This window comes from Onychostoma macrolepis, chromosome 15, assembly GCF_012432095.1.
Source record: "Onychostoma macrolepis isolate SWU-2019 chromosome 15, ASM1243209v1, whole genome shotgun sequence".
NCBI lineage: Eukaryota > Metazoa > Chordata > Actinopteri > Cypriniformes > Cyprinidae > Onychostoma > Onychostoma macrolepis.
Window position 1 is genome coordinate 12,657,399 of NC_081169.1, and position 20,624 is coordinate 12,678,022.

Sequence of the window (20,624 nt, forward strand, 5' to 3'; positions counted from 1 at the left end):
TTTCGGTAGTGGCAATTTTAGATAATTTCGAACCTAGCTCAAAGATGCTTATCAGCACATGTTAGCTAGCACAGTTCTGAACAGTGGTACACATATAAACACTAAATGTTTTGGAATAACTCTTAAAAAGTGTGCTTAACTGCAGAAAAAAAGGTGTTCGGTGTTCCTTAAAGTTACACACAGACTTTTCAGACTTTTGAACACATTTACCTCAAAATGATGAGACCTATCTACTCACACCTTGTAGCTATATGAGAGAGGGGGACACAGGAATATTTCCTGATCATAAATTTATGGTTTTAGTTCAAATCAGTCTCGGCCAATAGACTAAAACATACAGTGTTTCGGTAGTGACATGAAAAGTGCGGGACACAAGATTCATAATTTACAAATAAAATATAAAATAAATATTTTTTTGAACTACAGCTTTTTAAAAGAATCAAAAAGATACTTTTAAAAACAACAATGGAAAAAAATATCTAATAATAATCAAAAAATTATCAATGTCATTTTCATAAGTAGAAATTTAGGGGTTAGGGTTTGGGACAGCCACCTCCCAATTGAAAGTACCAAATAAATGATGATTATATATATATATATATATATATATATATATATATATATATACACATTCTGTCATGATATTAGGAATGCTGAAATAATTGATTTACAGATTTCTTATTAACCTGACACAAGCAAAATAATCTGTTGTGTTTGTATTTTGTAATTTGTATTTTCAGTCAACCAAATATTTTTGGGACACATTTACAATCACATTTCCATTTTATATTTCTAGTAAGCGACACACTTAGCGTGAGAAGAGATTACATGAGAGATGTAGGAATATCTAACTGGGAGAGGTGGTATCCATGTAGAAACAGGAAGTGTGCATGAGTCACTTAGAGAAAGGACAAAAACGCTATTCTTTGTTTTGGCAGTCACACTGTCCAAACAACCCTAGATGAAAAGTCACTAAAATAACACACACAAACTCCAGGGCATTTGAATTCACTGTGTAGGGCTTCACCAGAGAGTGCTGAGGTATCAGATCTTCATTTCTGGTCCACAATTGTCCCTCATTCTGAAACACCTACAACTATCAAGTGAAGTCGTTCATTGTGGTTTTAACTCATTTTATAATGTAAGTAAGTAAACTGCCAATATAACTCGAATGGTGCTATAACGCTAAGCAAAGGTGAACGAGAATCACACCATGCTATAATACAAACCTGAAATGACCAGCAAAGGTTAGTCTTGACATTACCAACGATGATGGCGTGTCATTCGTGCTCGCTCCTCGCTAATCTGGAAGGCTGATGCAAATGCTTGAAAAACGTCCTGGCAATTATTTGCATGCAAACAAATGTGTGAGGGTCATTTCAAAAGCTGACTTCTGATCAGCATCTATAGTATAGTTCACTAAAGCAGAGTTGGATTTCGTGTCTTTGGTATAATGGTCAAATTCAGCTGGAGTTTGGGAGTTGTTTCACTGGGATAGATAGCTGAGTAGATTTCCTGCCCTTTACATCTGACGTATCTGCATCATGGAAACGGGTAAGGTGTAATTTTACCTGTTTATTGGTATATAAAAACTCTAGCTTGAGCTCAGTTTTAGTCATGCAGTTTAATTTGATTGAAGTCCATCATTTAACATGTAACTCTAATGTTAACCAGTCTGATTAATTAATTACAAGACAACTTCAGTTTTAACTCATTTATAATATAGCAAAATGATATTTCAGACAGTCTTCAATGCTTCAGAGCTCCTTCATTCATGAAGCTGGGGTCTTTTACATAACGCTACAATGATTTTTGCATGCAATTTCCTATCACCGACATTTTAAATTGCAAATACACTGTTCTGTTGACTAGGATCTTTGCTTCCCAGGAATCATCTTTTTGTATTTTCTGGAAATAAACTTCAACATCAATGCTGAGCGATTACCTTATTTTCCTCCGTCTGTATCCTCCTCATTTTGCTACGAGGTGATATAGGCAGATTGACATTAACATGAAATAATAATCGTCCCCTCGTGATGTTTCAACTGGACGGAGTTAGTGTTTGTAAACTGACCAATTTGCATTGACCAAAACCAAAGATAATTTCCATGCCAGTTATAGATGCACGCCATAAAACTGACAAGAGATACTGTACCTGCTCGAAAATGAAGCTGCAAATGAGAAATTATTGTGCACTTGTGATCATAAATGTGCAGTTATTAAGCAAACCAGAGCTTGTATCTGAATACCATCAACTGCTGTATTTGTGTGCTGCTGAATGATTGATATCCTACTCAAATGGAGGCACGTTTTTCCATGTTTACAAGTACGTTATGTTCCTGTCTGTGTGTGTTTTTGCAGAATGCTCGAAGAGAGTGTATCAGGGAGTCAGGGTGAAGCACACGGTGAAAGATCTGCTGGCAGAAAAGAGGTCACGGCAGACAAGCGGCCCGCGCTACTCTGTAAGTCCACCGCTTCATCTCACCTGGTCAATACCCTCAACTGAAACACACCCCACCCTGTCATTCACAATGCTTCCTTTCACTCCATTCACGCTGCCACTCTGCTCTTCTTTCATATATGCAAACAGACAGTTTAAAACAGTTGGTATATTCTGTGCCCCGCCACTTTATTTGCTCATTGGCTTATCTTTTTTATTCTAATGATTAAGCTATGGCCTCTGATACAAGCCCTCGGAGTCTCGTCCTTTTCTCACACGGCAAAGCCTGTTAGTGAATACCTGCACATAAGCAGCAGACAATAGCAGAAGCACCGATGGTCATGAGCTCCTGAGGTTTGGGAGTCAATCATCCTTTTGCTGCTGTAGTATGGCTATGCAAAGTCAAACACTCGCACACCTGCTCCACTGTATTGTTCCTCCTGTAGACCACAGACAAGTCGCCTGTTGTCACTCTAGACAAGCACAAATCAGACTTGCAGACATCTGGCTGCACAAGAGAGAAAGCTTTTCTCCATGTGAATGGCACACTGAACTGACTTTTGTTTGAATAAGTAGAGTAATGGCTTCTGTCTCGCCACTGTACAAACTAATATATTGCAAGATTTCAAACATTGTATTAAATCTTGTATTGTAAATTGTACACAAAATTCGTATTAAATGATAAGATATAATACTTAGACAACATTAAGTTCCATGAAAATAAAATTAACCTTTCTAAAAAGTCAAAATTCATCTTATTATATATATATATATATATATATATATATATATAGACTTAAAATGTTGACTACTCTGTGTGAGTGTGTGTGTGTGTGTGTGTATATATACACACAGTAGTCAACATTTTAAGTCGATAAAAAAAGTTAATCAAAGTTGTCCTAAGACAAGAATGCATTTTGATTTTAGGTTTTAGGACAACTTTGATGAAAGGTTGTGATCCACTTCAAATGTTGACTAGTATATATATATATATATATATATATATAATGTATATATTCTGTGTATATAAACTTTAATTGTAAGTATAGTAAATTTCTAATATAATATTTACTTCTTAATATATTCCTAAAATTATATATAAGTATAATATATACAAATATATTTAATTATTTTTATTTATTTTCTTAAAATTACCATATTAAAATGTACAAATTTATGCCGTATATATAAAAAATCTATCTATCTATCTATCTATCTATCTATCTATCTATCTATCTATCTATCTATCTATCTATCTATCTATCTATCTATCTATCTATCTATCTATCTATCTATCTATCTATCTCTGTGTGTGTGTGTGTGTGTGTGTGTGTATATATATATTAAAAAGTAAATACTTAAATGAAATATTCTTAACATTATACTGTATATATATATATATATATATATATATATAAATAATTCTATAATATTATCTAGAAACAACAAGTGACGAAAATCTGTGTCATTCTCTCATATTACAGTTTCATGACCATTGTGAATTCAGATTTCATGCGTGATGTATTCTTGGTACTTTGAGCAGTGAATGGTAATTAATCTTTTGTATGCTATGCAATAGGTGAAAAGTAACTATGTTTTTCGAAGCATAATAAAATGACATGTATGTAGGTGTCAATCATTGTGATCCCATGGGGACATGACTGAGACCAAACACATACTACAATGGCAGAGCAGGGGGAGGGTTGCACAGGAGAATCGGAGCATGTCGAGGCCACATAGAACAAAAATTGCTTTATAATAAGCTTACATCTGTATCTATGGCCTTTTATTTGGGGTAGAAGAGCCATCTGCAGACTTCAACAAATGTTGTCCACAGAAGTCATGTCCAAACACAGGACCAAAACAATACAAACACTTGCCAGGGGTTCCAGACAAACAATAGTAAAATACTACTCTTATATAATCTTTGGTCAAAATAAATAATAATAATGTTTAAATGAAAGTTGCATGGATAAGAGAATAACAAACAGTGAGAGCTGATATTATAGAATATGATTAGATTTCATTTTACATGTTGTTTTAAGTATTATTATTATTGTGTTATTAGTCAGTGTAATTTTAGTACAAATAAGACACTATTAGAATTTTTATTCATTCTATGGGTGTTATCCCATAGAATTCATTTTAATATTTCTTTTTTATTGCAATTTTACTTTTTTAGTAATTTTACTTAATTTTAGTATATTTTTTTCTGTTTTTGTCATTTGTATTCATTTTTTATAATATGGCAACATAGCTTTTATTACATTTTATTTAAATTTTAGCTTTAGCTATTTTAGTGCAAGTTAAATTAAATGAAAGTTAGAAATGTTATATTAATATTAAATACTTCATTAATCCTTCACAGGAAATTATATTGTTACAGCAGCAAACACAATTCAATCCATGCACACAGACATATCCACCTAGATACACATAAAAAAAAGAAAGAAAAATAAAATAAATTACATTACAATACATTACAATTATTGTTCATAATAACATTTATTTTTCTAAGCATCCTCATCTCTGCAACCTGCTTTTTTTTTTGCGGAGATGAGGATGCAAAATATTGCTTTGGCAGCTAACCGGATTATTATTATTATTTTTAAACTATACATATATATGTATATATATATATATATATAATGCTGTCAATTAATTGTGATTAATCACAACCAAAATAAAAGTTTTTGTTTGCAAAATATATGTGTGTGTTCTGTGTATATTTATCATGTATACATAAATACACACACATACAGTATATATTTTGAAAATATTTACATGTATTTACATGCCTATATTTATATTCATATAATTTATATTATAAATAAATATTTGTGTGTATATATATATATATATTTGTATATACACATACATACATACATACATATATATATATATATATATATATATATATATATACAGGTGCTTCTCAATAAATTTGAATGTCATGGAAAAGTTCATTTATTTCAGTAATTCAACTCAAATTGTGAAACTCGTGTATTAAATAAATTCAATGCACACAGACTGAAGTAGTTTAAGTCTTTGGTTCTTTTAATTGTGATGATTTTGGCAAACATTTAACAAAAACACACCAGTTCACTATCTCAACAAATTAGAATATGGTGACATGCTAATCAACTCAAAACACCTGCAAAGGTTTCCTGAGCCTTCAAAATGGTCTCTCAGTTTGGTTTACTAGGCTACACAATCATGGGGAAGACTGCTGATCTGACAGTTGTCCAAAAGACAATCATTGACACCCTTCACAAGGAGCGTAAGCCACAAACATTCATTGCCAAAGAAGCTGGCTGTTCACAGAGTGCTGTATCCAAGCATGTTAACAGAGTGGAAGGAAAAAGTGTGGAAGAAAAAGATGCACAACCAATCAAGAGAACTGCAGCCTTATGAGGACTGTCAAGCAAAATCGATTCAATAATTTGGGTGAACTTCACAAGGAATGGACTGAGGCTGGGGTCAAGGCATCAAGAGCCACCACACACAGATGTGTCAAGGAATTTGGCTACAGTTGTCGTATTCCTCTTGTTAAGCCACTCCTGAACCACAGACAACATCAGAGGTGTCTTACCTGGGCTGAGGAGAAGAAGAACTGGACTGTTGCCCAGTGGCCAGCAAACTCACCAGACCTGAACCCCATAGAGAATCTATGGGGTATTGTCAAGAGGAAAATGAGAAACAAGAAACCAAAAAATGCAGATGAGCTGAAGGCCACTGTCAAAGAAACCTGGGCTTCCATACCACCTCAGCAGTGCCACAAACTGATCACCTCCATGCCACGCCGAATTAAGGCAGTAATTAAAGCAAAAGGAGCCCCTACCAAGTATTGAGTACATATACAGTAGATGAACATACTTTCCAGAAGGCCAACAATTCACTAAAAATGTTTTTTTTTTTTTATTGGTCTTATGAAGTATTCTAAACTTAAACTACTTCAGTCTGTGTGCATTAAATATTTAATACATGAGTTTCACAATTTGAGTTGAAATAAAATGAACTTTTCTAATTTATTGAGATGCACTTGTATATATACTGTATGTATATATATATATATATATATATATATGTGTGTGTGTGTGTGTAGGTGGATATGTCTGTGTGCATGGATTGAACTGTGGTTGCTGCTGTAACAATATATATTTATATATATATATATATATATATATATATATTTTTATAAAATTCAATGTGTAAAAAAAAAAAAAAAGGTATAAATGTATATATAATTATAGGTTATAGAGTATATAATGTGTATGTAATATGTTATATAATATATAATTTTTATTTATTTTTTTAATAAAATGTAATAACTTTAAAACAAGTATTTAAGTTTTATTTAGATAATACTAAATAAAAATTATTTAGTATTATCAAGTAACAAAAATGTTTTTATGGTTTTAGAATTCGTTAATTATAGTAACCCTAATTATAGGGTTTCATGGCCTGACATTTGGCTGAATTAACTAGATTAAATTTAGGCATTAATTGTATTACCTGATCAGTGGCTAATGTCACACAAAAAATACAAACAAATGCAATTAAAAAAAAAAAAAGACAAGCACAAATTGTAACAGCCATTTCAAAATGATCCCAAAAAGTGAAGGACTATAATTAATCAACCAGAACAATTTTTTCATCTACACTAAAACGAAAGTTTATTTCTAGCAACATGACACAAGCATTGAATACATATGGACATAATACATTAAATCAAAAGTCCTGGTAGTGGTTGCCAACTAAATACACAGCATTGATCTTCATTTGACTGTTTCACACTCTTGTACAGTAGAGTTATTTCACTGCTGACTCAAGAGGCTCGGAAACCAACAACCCCTCACTTCCACCTACTCCAGCTTGGTTTATCTTGAGGCTGAATCAGGTGCAGTGTCACAGCCTTGGAGCTCTTCAACAGCCTGATTTCCATACCATGCCTTCAAAGAGGCACTGAGGCGTAGGTTGTTCACATAGGGAAGTCTTGGGACGAGCAAATGACATTCAAATATTAGCCTCAAAATTTGCTTGCCCTCCAGCCAGTGCTGCCTTGATATCAGCTCTTGTATGCTTGTAATATGCAAACAAATGAGAGCCTGTGTCTGTCTATTGCCTCACCAATAGCTCTCGACCATTTAATAACAAAATTGTATACGACAAATCTCTAGGTCCCACTGGTGTTTTGGTAGTAGAACAACTGAATCTTAACTAGTCGCATCCTCTAACTGGTTGAAAGAGAAAGTGAGATATAGGGTAGAGTGGGGTAAAACGCCCTCATGGGGTAAAACGCCATTTTAAAAGACCCCCACCCCCCTACTGTTTTTCAAGATACATTTTTATTGTAACTATGGACTACGTTGACAAGAGTGATGTAGAGTGATTCCCCCAAATATACTATTATAATTTTATAATTCATAATTATTGATTATAATCTTTATATTATTATAATCTATTTTTTTTTTTTAAGCTAAAACTGCCTGTACTCTGATTTTGCTGTAAATGTTTAAAGCATTTTGTTCATGTTCAATTTTTGTTAAAAATCTAATAGCATGAAAACTCATGACATTTTTCATACTTGGTTTATAATTTATGTCATTGTCACAAAAACTATGATAACTTTTCTGAACACATTTAACTTTTGTTTCACTGAAAAAAAAAAAGACACAATCCTTAAGGGGGGCGTTTTCCCCCACCCCAGAACATATTCGTGTTTTAGAGGTGTTTTTGATTTTTGTTGTTCATCAGATCAAGTTTTGAACACTTGCAAGTGAAACACTCTCTAAGATTTGGAGCAGTTCAATAGATGTATGCAAATATTTCGCGTGGTAGCTTGTTGTGTGCCATTAGGACTGGATTGCATTAGTCAAACCAACTAAATGGTCACAGAAAACTAATGGGAAATTGATGATATCAATCTTTTTCTAGGGTGTTTCATCTCCTCCGAGTCCATTTGTTCAAATGACTGGTGAGTCTCCAACACTTATATTAAGTCAGAAATGTGCAATGCCATTTCTAGATATGGTAAATTCTGTTTTGGTCATGAATTTTGTTCATGTAATGATCAAGATTGTTGTGGTCTCTTTAGGTTCTCACATGCTTCCGAGTTACTATGGCATGAGAAGACCTTTCATTTCAGACACAGAGTTTTGTTCCTCAACGAAGCCATATTCAGCAGACGTCTACCCCTCATCGCTAACGGGAAAGTCTCTCTCGTGTGACACCGGATGCATGTCTGGTTATTCCTCACTCATAGACAGCTACTACCCAGAGTCTTTTGGCGACTACCGCAACAGCGGTTTTTCCAGCGGAGGAAGTACAATATTCTCGCCCTCTGCCTTGTCTTCTTTGCTCCCTTCTTACTCCAGTGACCCTTCACATTATTTGCTGGTAAGATATGACACATGGAGTGAGGTGGCACGATAACAAAAAATGTCAGTGATGTTGAAATGTAGACACAATCTTATACTCTGTATGTCCAAGTTTACAAGGGCTGGACAATGTTTGTTCTGCTTAGTGATAGAAAATTTTAGTAGTTCAGCCATTTTTAAGATATGAAGGGAGTGTTTTTTTTTTTTTTTCTGAAATAGTCTCAACTTTATTTATATACAGGACAAAATGAATCAATAAATTAAATAAGTTTGCAAGCAGTTTCATTCAAGTACTACAAGTTTTTAAAGAACAAAATATAAAAATAATTATATAATTCATTTTATAAAATATTTTAATATTGTATTATATTTTCTAAGTCTATATAATTGCAATTGAATTTTCATTTATTCATTTATTTTAAATTAATATTTGCATAAAATGTATTATTTTTGGGAGAAAAAAAATATAAACATTTAATAGTAATTTTAATATATAAATTATAGTATTAATCTTAAAGATATATTGAATGTACTTTATTATATTTATATTTAAATATTGATTTTATCTGAAAACTGAAATAAAGTTTCAAATGCAACATACCCTTTTATCAAAGTATTATACGTTTTTTTTTTTAGGAAAATAAAATAAATATTTATATATTTAACTGTTTATTTCATCTTATGTTATGGGCATATGGGACAAAGTTCAAATGAATAAATAAATTAAATTTTTACAGGCAGTTTTATCCGAATAGTACACATTTTCAGAAAAAAAATAATTATATTATAAGTCACACACACACACACACACACGCACGCACACACACACACACACACACACACACACACAGACAGACAGACAGACAGACAGACAGACAGACACATAGATAGATAGAGTATTTAAAACATTTATATATGTTTTAGTGTATTTAGTATATTTTCTTTTTTAAAACTAATTCAAAATATCAAAGTTTGCAGACATTTTACAACATCATACTGGCTTTTTTTGTGTGCCATTCTTTTGTGTAAATTTTTCAAATTATTGTCTGTTATCTCGCTAGTCTGTATTCATGTTATTTTAAAAGATTTTGGCTTTTGCATGTAAATGTAAATCACGGGCACCTCAGACTCGAGGCTAATGAATTCTTGCTCGTGTTCACTGCAGAGGGACTCTTGGGAGGCCACGGGGAGCGACGGGGTGGAGGGTTTGTGTGGAGATGCTCTAGGTCCCATTCCCCTGTCTACATCCAGTTCTCTGGTCAACCCCGACACCGTCAGCCCGACCCAGTTCCGCTCATCGTCCAGGGCTCTAGCCTGACGCCTTCACAGTCATACTCTCTCCATTCCCTGGATGAAGTCAATTATCACTCCTCATTTCAAACCACCTCTGGCAGCTTTGCTTCCCCTTCATTCATGACTGAGCCTGCGACCAAACTAGTGCCAGTTCTACCCTCAGAAGATACTGAAAGTGCCCCTTCAGCCTTGAGCGACAGCCTGGTATGGGGCAAGGAGGACACTGCTAGCGCTTGGTCACAGTATGAGGTCAGGAGGGCATTCTGAGATGGAACTGGAAGGAAATGAAGGCTCACCAGCCTAGCAGATCAACATCTCTTTAATACACAACAATTAGCACTACAATCTTTTTTTTTTTTTTTTGCCAATTTTACTTAGCAGAGCTAAGGCTTAACATTGGGGAACAAATTATATCTTCAATTTAATGTTTTAATTGTATCGTTTATTATAATTGTATCTTCTTTTTTGACATTACAACTTATATTGTCTCAGCAGGATAATTAGGATAATAATCAGTATAAAGAGTCTGTATATCAGAATTTTTTTTTTTTTTTTTCTGACACACAAGTGACAGTGAGTCTATATAAATGTATATTATCTGCAAAAATTTAAGTGTTACAATATTTATAGTTGATGTGTAATATCTAGCCCTATTTCTCTTCTTGTGAATCTTTCATTTCAAAAGCATGTTGTGAAAATGGTCTAAAAGGTAAATAAACTAGAATTACAAAAGAGCATTCTTGTAACTCTACAGCACAATGGACTTTAAAGTGCCTGACGTAAACAACAGAAAAAAAAAACATTACATCAAACTTTTTATTGAATAATTAAATGTACAAACATTTTCAAGATAACAAAATCATTAAAACACGTTTTTATTTAATATATTCATAATATATTCATATTTATTAAAATTTATTTAAAAAACTTAGAGAACTAGGAAAAAAATACATATAAAATAAGGAGGGAAACAGATGTCTTTTTCTTTCTTTCTTTCTTTTATGTGTAAAAAATTAATAAATTGACTGTATGATTTTTCAGATGCTTTACTATAATAACACATATTCTTTTAAGATTAAAGCAATAGTATAATTTCAGAAGGCTTACTGAAATGAGAGCATAAATCAGACCATAATTCACAATATTCACAATAAAAAAATAAAAAATAAATACTGCTATCAAGTTGAAAGCGTACAGGACGCATTTCGTGCAATAATTTAAAATAGATTTCTCTGAAGTACAATACTGATTTTACAGTCATAGTCAATAGCACCATATTTCTCTAGTTGTTTTTTTCTTTTTTTCTTTCTGAAAACTGAAATGAAGTTTCAAATGCAACAAACCGTTTTACCAAAGTATTATAAGTTTTTTTTTAGGAAAAGAAAATACATATTTATATTTAATTGTTTATTTTATCTTATTTTATGGGCATATGGGACAAAGTTCAAATGAATCAGTAAGTGAAATAAGTTTTTACAGGCAGTTTTATCCAAATAGTACACATTTTCAGAAAAAAAAATATAATATCATTACTTAAAAAACAAGTTACACACACAGACAGACAGGCAGACAGACAGATAGTCAGTTTTTTACTCCTGCATGTGAAAAATTTGGAAGATTTGCACAAAGTGTATACATTTCTTGCAAAATAAACTATTTATGCTTTATATATGTGACCCTGGACCACAAAACCAGTCATAAGTGTCAATTTTTCGAAGTTGAGATTCATACAACTTCTGAAAGCTGAATAAAATATAAGCTTTCCATTTGATGTATGGTTTGTTAGGATCGGACAAGATTTGGCCGAGATACAACTATTTGAATATCTGAAATCTGAGGGTGCAAAAAAATCTAAATACTGAAAAAAATCACCTTTACATTTGTCTAAATGAAGTTCTTAGCAATTCATATTACTGATCAAAAATTAAGTTTTGATATATTTACGGTAGGAAATTCACTAAATATCTTCATGGAACATGATCTTTACTTAATATACTAATAATTTTTGGCATAAAATAAAAATGGATAATTGTGACCCATACAATGTATTTTTGGCTATTGCTACAAATATAGGGTCCAGGGTCACACACATATATATATGAGCCAGACCACCGTAGAATGACCTGCGCGTTCTCCGGTTTAATCACCAGGGGGCGTCATTCCACTAACTCTTCAACCCGGCTGAAGTTTTTCTTAGAGATTTTACTTAGAATTATGAAAGATCTATTCAGAAATGTGACTGATAAAAAGGACCGGTAAGAAAATAATATTTTGAAACTCGAGGTCTATTTGCAGCGGATTAATTTTACAAAACAATTTCACAAATGAGTAAAACTAGACACAGTTTGAATTAACACTAACCAAGGTGTTTGAAGACGTATTTATTAAGAACCCATGTTGTATCAATACTTAAATCTCGAATTATTCTGCAGTTTTGGAACGAAATTTTCCATTTGTCTGCACTGCATGCCACATGGAGCCATTTTCGGACAAAAAACACTTGAATTTGGGCTAATCATTCTGGCATCTACCTCCGTTCAGTCTTAAATACTCGACATTTAAATCTGACACAGGTAAATAAACAACAGCATGATGATTTCAGAGGTCTCAAGAAATGTAAATATGCCACTTGGAGCTTTTTCGCTAAAATTATTTCAGAAATAAAAGCAGGCCTAAGTCAGGTGTGTGAGATTCTGTTTAAGACCAGCACCACTCAGCATCAAACAGCACCCTGCTTATGTTTTTAAGGATTCAGTGAAGATAATTCATTAATTATTTAAACCGTTGCATTAAAACAAAAATACCCTGAGAAAATAAATTTATAAATATTATTATGAACACTGATCGTTGTTTAAATCTCATTTTAATTGGCTTTTAAATTTTCAACAATTGCCATTTAACCTTTCAATTAAATACTTAATTCTAATTGAATTTATTTCATATTCAGCCTTCTTGTACCTGTAACTTGACTTTAGCAGACGTCCCAATTGTTCTGGTGACAAAAATGGCTGCTATCATATGCCACGCCCACTACTCCAATAATTCTTAAAATACTGCATAAATTTGATCCACAAGACGTAATATTAATTTTTTTTGACAAGACTACCTATTACAGAAGATATTTACAATGTGTCATGGCATGTAAAACTTCATTTGTGCCTTCAGTCTCACTGCAAAGTTGAAATAGTGCTTCTAAGGGAGACTCCAACCACCAACACCAAAAGGATGATAAAATGTTATATATATATATTTGGTTAATGTCAAAATGTGAAATAACACAACATTCTATTAAAAGAGATGTTATTATATGCACTGTAATAGCGAATATCACTCAGAAATAAGTCTTTTTACGAAGCTTTTGAATATTCAAATTGAAAGTATCGCGCAATCAAATCATTGTCAAATCATTGAGTTCTTGGGGTTTTAAATAGTAGGGATGAGGGGAGAAAAACTCAAACTAAAATATCCCTAGCTATATTACTGTATAATTGTATGTCCTGAGAGTGTTTTGAGGCTACTTTGTTGAGACTTTTTAAGACTTTTGTGAATAATTCGTTCTTGCCCATATAATAGAGCAAAGAACTGACGTTGGGGTTTTTCACTGTAGCTCTTCCAGAGTTTTCCTCCTTTTCAGGCCAATATGTCTGGTAAGTAAAAATTTATTTTTCTTTCATATAAGATGTTTTCGTCTTCAGCAAACCTGAAAAACATTGAGAAAAAAAAAAAGTTAATTAAAAGCAATAAATACATTGGTAAACTTTGCTTGGAAATGTATAAGTCAAAGCATGCAGTCTTACTAATATTTTAAAACAGCTAACACATGTGGAGGAATCCTTTTAAACAAATTGGTGCATTTTTATATATACATATATTTCAATAAATGTGCTACATTCATTTTTTTTTTGCAGTTTAATGGGAATAATAATATTTCTGGTGATTGATTCAAGCTCAAGTTTTATTTATATCGTGAATTTTCTGTCTGCCTCGTCTTTTTACTCAACTTTCCTTCAAGCAAAACTCAACGTGGGTTTATTTGAAGATTTATTTGCTGTGTTATTTTAGACTTTATAATGTCGTCCACCGTGTCCAACTGAATGCAGTGGTTTTCGGAATAACCGACAGTAAACGCTGACTGGATATAATTTCGACATTTTAACCAGAATTCAAACTTTGCTTCAGAGCGCATATGAATATTTATTAGAATAGGTTTAGCTGTCATTGAGCTCATAAAACATTGCCGAAGGACGTTTTTGCTATCTTCTCAACATCAGCGCTCTTTTTGCCCTCTGTAAACTCAACTGCCTCCATGAACTCAGCCATGGCGTGGCGTTGTTTTGAATCACTTATGTTCAGACGGAATTTTTATATATATATTAACGCGGATCAGGAAGACGTCCCACTGTGTATGTCTTCACAAGGCTGAACAACCAATTAAAAAAATAGGAAAGAAGGACAACTATTTTCCATCTATTTTTTACACATTTGATTTTGGAGGAAGTTATTAGGCGCGGCTTCACTCGTGTAGGAAGAGATAGGAGGACTGCCCATTATATCAAGAAATAACTTAACATCTGCCGAGAGGATCGCAAAAACTAACGTTTTTAGGGAATTTAAAACGTCAAACTGTTGCTAATCGACAGCGCCCTCTTAAACAAATCTGGCTTCTTTTTAGCAAATCTAAACGGGTTTTCTGTTGGACATTGATTTGAGTTTACCATATATTTTCTGGCTAACTTTCTCTTTTCGCTTGCACGCGGCTTTTGCAGTTATAAGAGTGTTTTACTTACGTTTGTAACTCGTTGAGGCGTCTACATAGGGAGCTTCTCTTTCTCCATGTCTAGCAAGCAGCGTTTTACAGTGCTTTCACTTCGCTTCCCGCAAACCCAACTTCATGCGCCTTGTGCCTTTATGCGCAAAACCGTCAATAATTAGATCAGGCTATTCGCCAGTTCGGTCAAGTTTTAATTTACAGCTACTTGAAACTAAACTGCTAAAACTCCAAATTAAAACCGTCGTCCCGAAGCAAAGATGGCTGGAGAGCATGTTTCTCGAAATTCACTACTGTCTCTATTGTATTGCGAAAACTAACCCATTCACTGCCGGATCACCAGCGCGCTCAGACCAATGGAGTCTTAACTGGGAATACGGCCATAGTTTTCTAATCTCGTGTCTTATATTTATCGGCGTATTCCAATGACATGTGGAAAAAAGCGAATGCTGTTTGTGTATGGTTAAACATGTAGAGGGGCAATGACAAATAAGCATTCCGAATATGATAAAAAGGAAAAAAATATTTTAAAGATCTAGTTCTTTTAATGGTTTGCTAAATACACGTGTCAATGTCTTGGAAATGTTGTCCTATTCATTTTCATTCATTTTATTTCATTAAAATCATTTTACACAAATATTTTCGTTTAATGGCTCTAACATGTCAAGTGGTGTAATCATTAAATAATAATAATAAAAAAAAAAAAAAGAAGAAGCAAAACTGGGCTTTGTAACTTCATTATTTTGACAACCAGGGGTGCGTTTCCCAAAAACAACTATGGTCGCAAGTTCAGTCGTTACCAATAGAGTTCAATAGAACTAACGACCATAGTTAGCTAACGATGCTTTTAGGAAACGCACCCCAGATCGTTTATTCAGAATAGTTTTAAATACATTTTACACAATGTAAAACAACCAAATTGCTAAATATATATATAACTATATATATAACTATATATATATATATATATATATATATATATATATATATATATATATATATTATTTTCTCAGATTTTAAAATATATGTCAATGGTAGAAATGCTATTGTTAACATATTTGACTTTGAAGCCCTACAAAACAATTTAGATAACAAATGCATGTTCATCAAAGAAATGTATTCAAGTCTTGTGTATTTTAATAACATAGCAGATCCAAACAAAAGTCAAATCACTGACCCAGAAACATTGTCTTAAATAAAGATGAAAGTTAAAAACATTTTTATTTTTGCAGTTTCTTTCTGCTTTGGCTGCTTTCCAGATCGTCTGATTTTGGACAAAAATATTGAAAATCAATGCCGATGGTGAAAGAAAATGAAATAAAACTCTCTCTCTCTCTTTTTTTCTCCATCCAGCAGATAAACCTAAGGTATACCAGGGTGTGCGTGTGAAGACCACCGTTAAGGAGTTACTGCAGAAGCACAGAGCCCTGCAGGCACAGAAAACCGCATGTGCAACGGTAAACAATGGTGTTGGATATGCGCTATAAAAGTTTTAAGTCAGTCACTGACGACACAAGTTTATGGTAGCCAAAGTAAAACGAAGTCTGGTCAGTGCACGACCAAATTTAAAAAGCAATTAAATGTTTTAAAGCACCACGCCCACACAGGCCTATCTGTGCTTGAGGTTTCAGTTGATAGCCTACCACATAATAGTACAACCTAACGGAAGATTTCTTCTGTTTTTCAACTGAACGAACGAAATGATTAATGTTTTCCTTTGCTTCTCCCTCTCTTTTTAAATTTCAATCCTATAGAAATCACAAGCCGTTGCTGCTCGCGATGTCTGCTCTACGACCATGAATAGTAAGTTTAAAATACTAACAAATTAACTGAACGGCGATAAGTGATAGTAATCTCAATCCTTTGTCCCATGCAGTTAAGACATTTCACAATGCTGTTTACAAAAGCATCAGATTTCAGTAACCTTACAAGCACCTTTGTGGATATTGAAAAGGTACACTTGCAAAAAAATCTAAGAACCTTCTGCCTGCTAACATGTAAGAGCTTGAATTTTAATCAGGAAACCTGAGACAAAGACAAAACAAAGTATACTGACTGCATGCAACTTACTATACTCCAAAATAGAAACCCCTTTCTTCCACCGTCAGGCATCAGCTCTACCTTTACAATTGTGAGAAGAATAAATAAATAAATAAAAGAACAATGACTCCTACATCTATAGGCACTCCTTACAGATCCGTGAATGATCTCCTTTTTATAAACTACTATTCAAATGTGATTTAGCTGTTTGGCTGATGGTCTCGTGACATCATCCCAAGTCTTGCTGGCCTAATTTAAATGTTCTCCTGTGCTCAAGCCAGCATTTTCTTCTGTCTTCCCTGCAGCCCACCTTGATGTCTTTGGAATGCAAGCTACAGAGCCCTATTTCCAGACACGTCCCTTTACCGAAAGTGTCAACATCCCTATGGAGAATGCTTATGATCATCAACAGATGATGCATATGATGCCACCTGAGACTTTCAGCGGCTGTAATTTCGTGTGTCCCACCTCTGCGCAGTGGTCTAATGGATATCTACCTTCCAATACGGACCTCTATGGTTCTAGCCTGGTACGTGTTTGGTGCTTTTCATTTTTAATAAACCATTTTTTTTTTTTTTTTTGGCATTTGGACGGTTCTGATGCTCAAGCATGTTTGCACTAATAAAGCACGCGTGCAGTATTTTTAATAAGTATTTTTTCCTGCTTTTAAAATAATTTCCTCAGGTTTCGAGGTCACCCTCAGACCCCTTCAATCTCCCCAGTCCCGTTGACTACAACAGTTACTCTCCCCCTCAGTCAAACTCTTCATCTTCTTCGTGCTACAACTCCCCAACACGGATGGATTTGAGCTCCAGTTTCTCTCCAGAAAATTACCACAATCAGCATTGCAACCTGCAGCAGTGCTTTTGTCTGCCGCACTGGTCCAATGTGCAGGAAGGCATGGCAACCTCAGAGTCTGCGCCCTACGGCTCATCAGACTGTTTGTATTCATATGGCGACGACAGCTATTTCAGAAGGGATATTTCAAACTCAGAGATGTGTTACTTATAAAATGCATTTTGAAGCACTTTGCGCGAAAATCCAGTGTCATAATTGATTCACATTAATGCATTTGTTGTATTTTTAGTTTAGATAAAAGAACAAGCAGTGATAGAATGCACGATTGGGCTTAGTTTAGGAGTAGTATAAGCAAAAAGGTTGATTGCAGAGAGCTAAATATGTGTGAGTATAATTTACAAATTATTCATTTATCTTTTTTACAATAAACATATTTTTCGTAATTTTACTGGTATCTTTTATTAAAAATGCCTTATATTTATATTTTAATAATGGGGAAAATATTTTAGATTTTAGGGGGGAGTTTCTTTTTCTCACTCTTGAAATTAACATCGGATCTTTGACAGTTTTTAAACGTACAAATACAGTTGTGGTACTAAGGGCACAACTATTGTTTTGCATATCAACATTCGACATGAGGAAAACCACGAGAAAAAAGCTTAATAATATGTTATTTATGAAAACAGATTTGATAGTCAACATTGCATTTAGGCTTTTATAGGTCCTATATACTATACAGCTGTTTACATTTTTTTTTTGCTCCTAACAAATACACTGTAAAATCAACTCACTACGTTGAAAAGTTTAATTGCTGCCTTATTCATTTATTTTTTTTTAAGTAAAAACAAAGCATGCATTGCACTTGTTTAACTACTTTAATAACTAATCTCATAAAATTAGGTAGAATTTACAGTTCATTTGATGTTTCTTATCTACAATAATATTGATGATTTATCTATGATTTATCACTAAACTGGTAGTCACACCACAAACCAATCGTGGAACAATAACTGTCATTATCACACACTTTCACTAAAAGATCAAATCGAAAGAAAAACGCAGCCCCGTTATAATTTACGTTCAGAAGATGCTAAATTACAATAGGATTACAATTACAATAAAGACAATAGGAATCGCACAGCTTGCATATAGGCTAATATAGAGATAGCCTATCGCAAGAGGTTTAAAATTCTACATGTATGAAATGGTAAACTGGTGAGGGACAGTCGCAGCCTATAATATAATTAGGCAATCTTCTCATATAAAATACGATTCCTAAACGATAAGCAGTGCATACAAGTTGGCTATTCACGTTTAGCTCGTCCTGAGTATTCAGAAATTAAATACAGAACAAAAATCAATTCATGTTTGGATATATGTTTTTAAACATGCTGAGACATCAGTTTATTTTATTTAGGCTATATTAAATGTCCCGTGTCTCTTTTAACTTTGGAACATGGCAGACTTAATTATTTAACGGTCACGCAATTGTGTATTCATTAACTACAGAAATAGGGAATGTTTTGCAGTCAAACAGAAGGGTGTGTACAGTGATACAGATTTGGCAGACGCACAAGCTTTGTACCTGCTGCTCACCAACTTGGAATTCCCCTCGGGAGAGCAAAGGACAAGGAAGTTTTCCTCCAATCCACACGTTGGCTTCTTGTTTCCTTGAACATCTTCCCTCCCACTTCTGCACATCCCGATTCCAGCACACACTTCTCTCGTTTAAAAAAAAAAAAAAAGTAAAATTATTATTTTCATTAGGGTGTAAACCAGCAATGGAGTATCCAACAGACTGTTAGCATGCCACTTTCAGCAGGAACCACAATGGGAAAGGCCGGGGAACTGAGTCAGGGGATTTCCAGTTCAAACCGTTTCTGTAGAAAAACAAAAAAACAAAAAAACAAGAATTCTGACTTTTTCATCCCAATATAGTCTAAACGAGCTATGAAAGATCCGTACCCAAATGCAGCGGGATCGTGTGCGTCAGTTGTTGCGCAATGCTCCTCTTTGTGAATGGCCGCAACACGTATCCGCTGCGCGTCCTTGCAAGATCTCTCACCAACGTTGTCAGCTCAGTTAACAGGTATAGAAGAAAGAGTAAGAGTCTTATAGGCTATACTGTGTAAGAAAAGTAGTAAGTTTCATATAATCATTGCTCGGTGTTTGCATATTTTATAGTGGATTATCTGCAACATTGGTCAAATGAAAAGGAACTCTAAACAAAACCCTTATCCTTACCCTAACCATATAGTAAGTAAGTGTAATTGATTAATATTACTCAGTACTTAAAATGTATAATAACACTGAAACAAGGGCACAGTGTAACAAGATTGCACGAAGAGTCTGTTATACAAACAAACAAAACATGTAACACATAATAAATGCAAAACACGTAATTGTTTTCATCTGTGAACAGCTGTGTCGTCATCAGAGCACGTGTCATCCTCTGTCAGGTGTGCTACTTTGAAGTGTGAACTGTTTTAGTAGAGTTGCAGGTCATGCTCACTCATAAGGTTTATCTATTTGTTTTTTTTTTTGCTTATATTTTTATTTTTGTGAAATGGTCTTTTGTGCTATCATCTATGCAAAGTTGGTTGATAACAACAGCAATAAAGTAACATCATAGTTATTGTTTACATAGGATATATATATTAGTGCTGTCAATCGATTTTTTTTTTTTTTACTAATTAATCGCACATTTTTCTGAAATTAATCGTGATTAATCCCACCTCACATTCAAGTTTTTAAATATACTTTTATATTGCAATAATTTCACATTCAATCTTCAAATTAATGTACAAACAACATAAAGACAGTATATTTTTTAATATTTGTTTAATGGCATCTTTTTTTTTATGACTGAAGGACAGTATCACTCACACCAATACTACTGATTTCT

At 33.6% G+C, this 20,624-nt stretch overlaps 2 protein-coding genes across 2 annotated transcripts; both read left to right on the forward strand.

Annotated features, from left to right (window-relative positions):
• Positions 1-1,424: 1,424 nt before the first annotated feature.
• Positions 1,425-10,845, forward strand: si:ch211-213d14.1 (POU class 2 homeobox associating-factor 2). Its single transcript, XM_058799092.1, is given in 6 exon segments — positions 1,425-1,554; positions 2,362-2,462; positions 8,378-8,417; positions 8,538-8,839; positions 9,986-10,121; positions 10,124-10,845. Coding segments are annotated over 6 exon segments (846 nt in total). The 5' UTR covers positions 1,425-1,544; the 3' UTR covers positions 10,381-10,845.
• Positions 10,846-11,043: 198 nt separating this feature from the next.
• linc.pou2af1 (lnc RNA pou2af1) lies at positions 11,044-18,162 on the forward strand. Its single transcript, XM_058799093.1, has 5 exons — positions 11,044-13,760; positions 16,235-16,338; positions 16,636-16,684; positions 17,227-17,450; positions 17,606-18,162. The coding sequence occupies exons 1-5, from the start codon at positions 13,754-13,756 to the stop codon at positions 17,930-17,932; spliced, it is 711 nt and encodes a 236-aa protein (XP_058655076.1). The 5' UTR covers positions 11,044-13,753; the 3' UTR covers positions 17,933-18,162.
• Positions 18,163-20,624: the final 2,462 nt, after the last annotated feature.

Excerpts from the sequence above, each read along its gene's own strand:
- linc.pou2af1 (XM_058799093.1), top strand. Across the intron at positions 16,685-17,226 it reads CTGCTCTACGACCATGAATA|CCCACCTTGATGTCTTTGGA; the intron begins GTAAGTTTAAAA and ends TCTTCCCTGCAG. Across the intron at positions 17,451-17,605 it reads ACCTCTATGGTTCTAGCCTG|GTTTCGAGGTCACCCTCAGA; the intron begins GTACGTGTTTGG and ends TAATTTCCTCAG.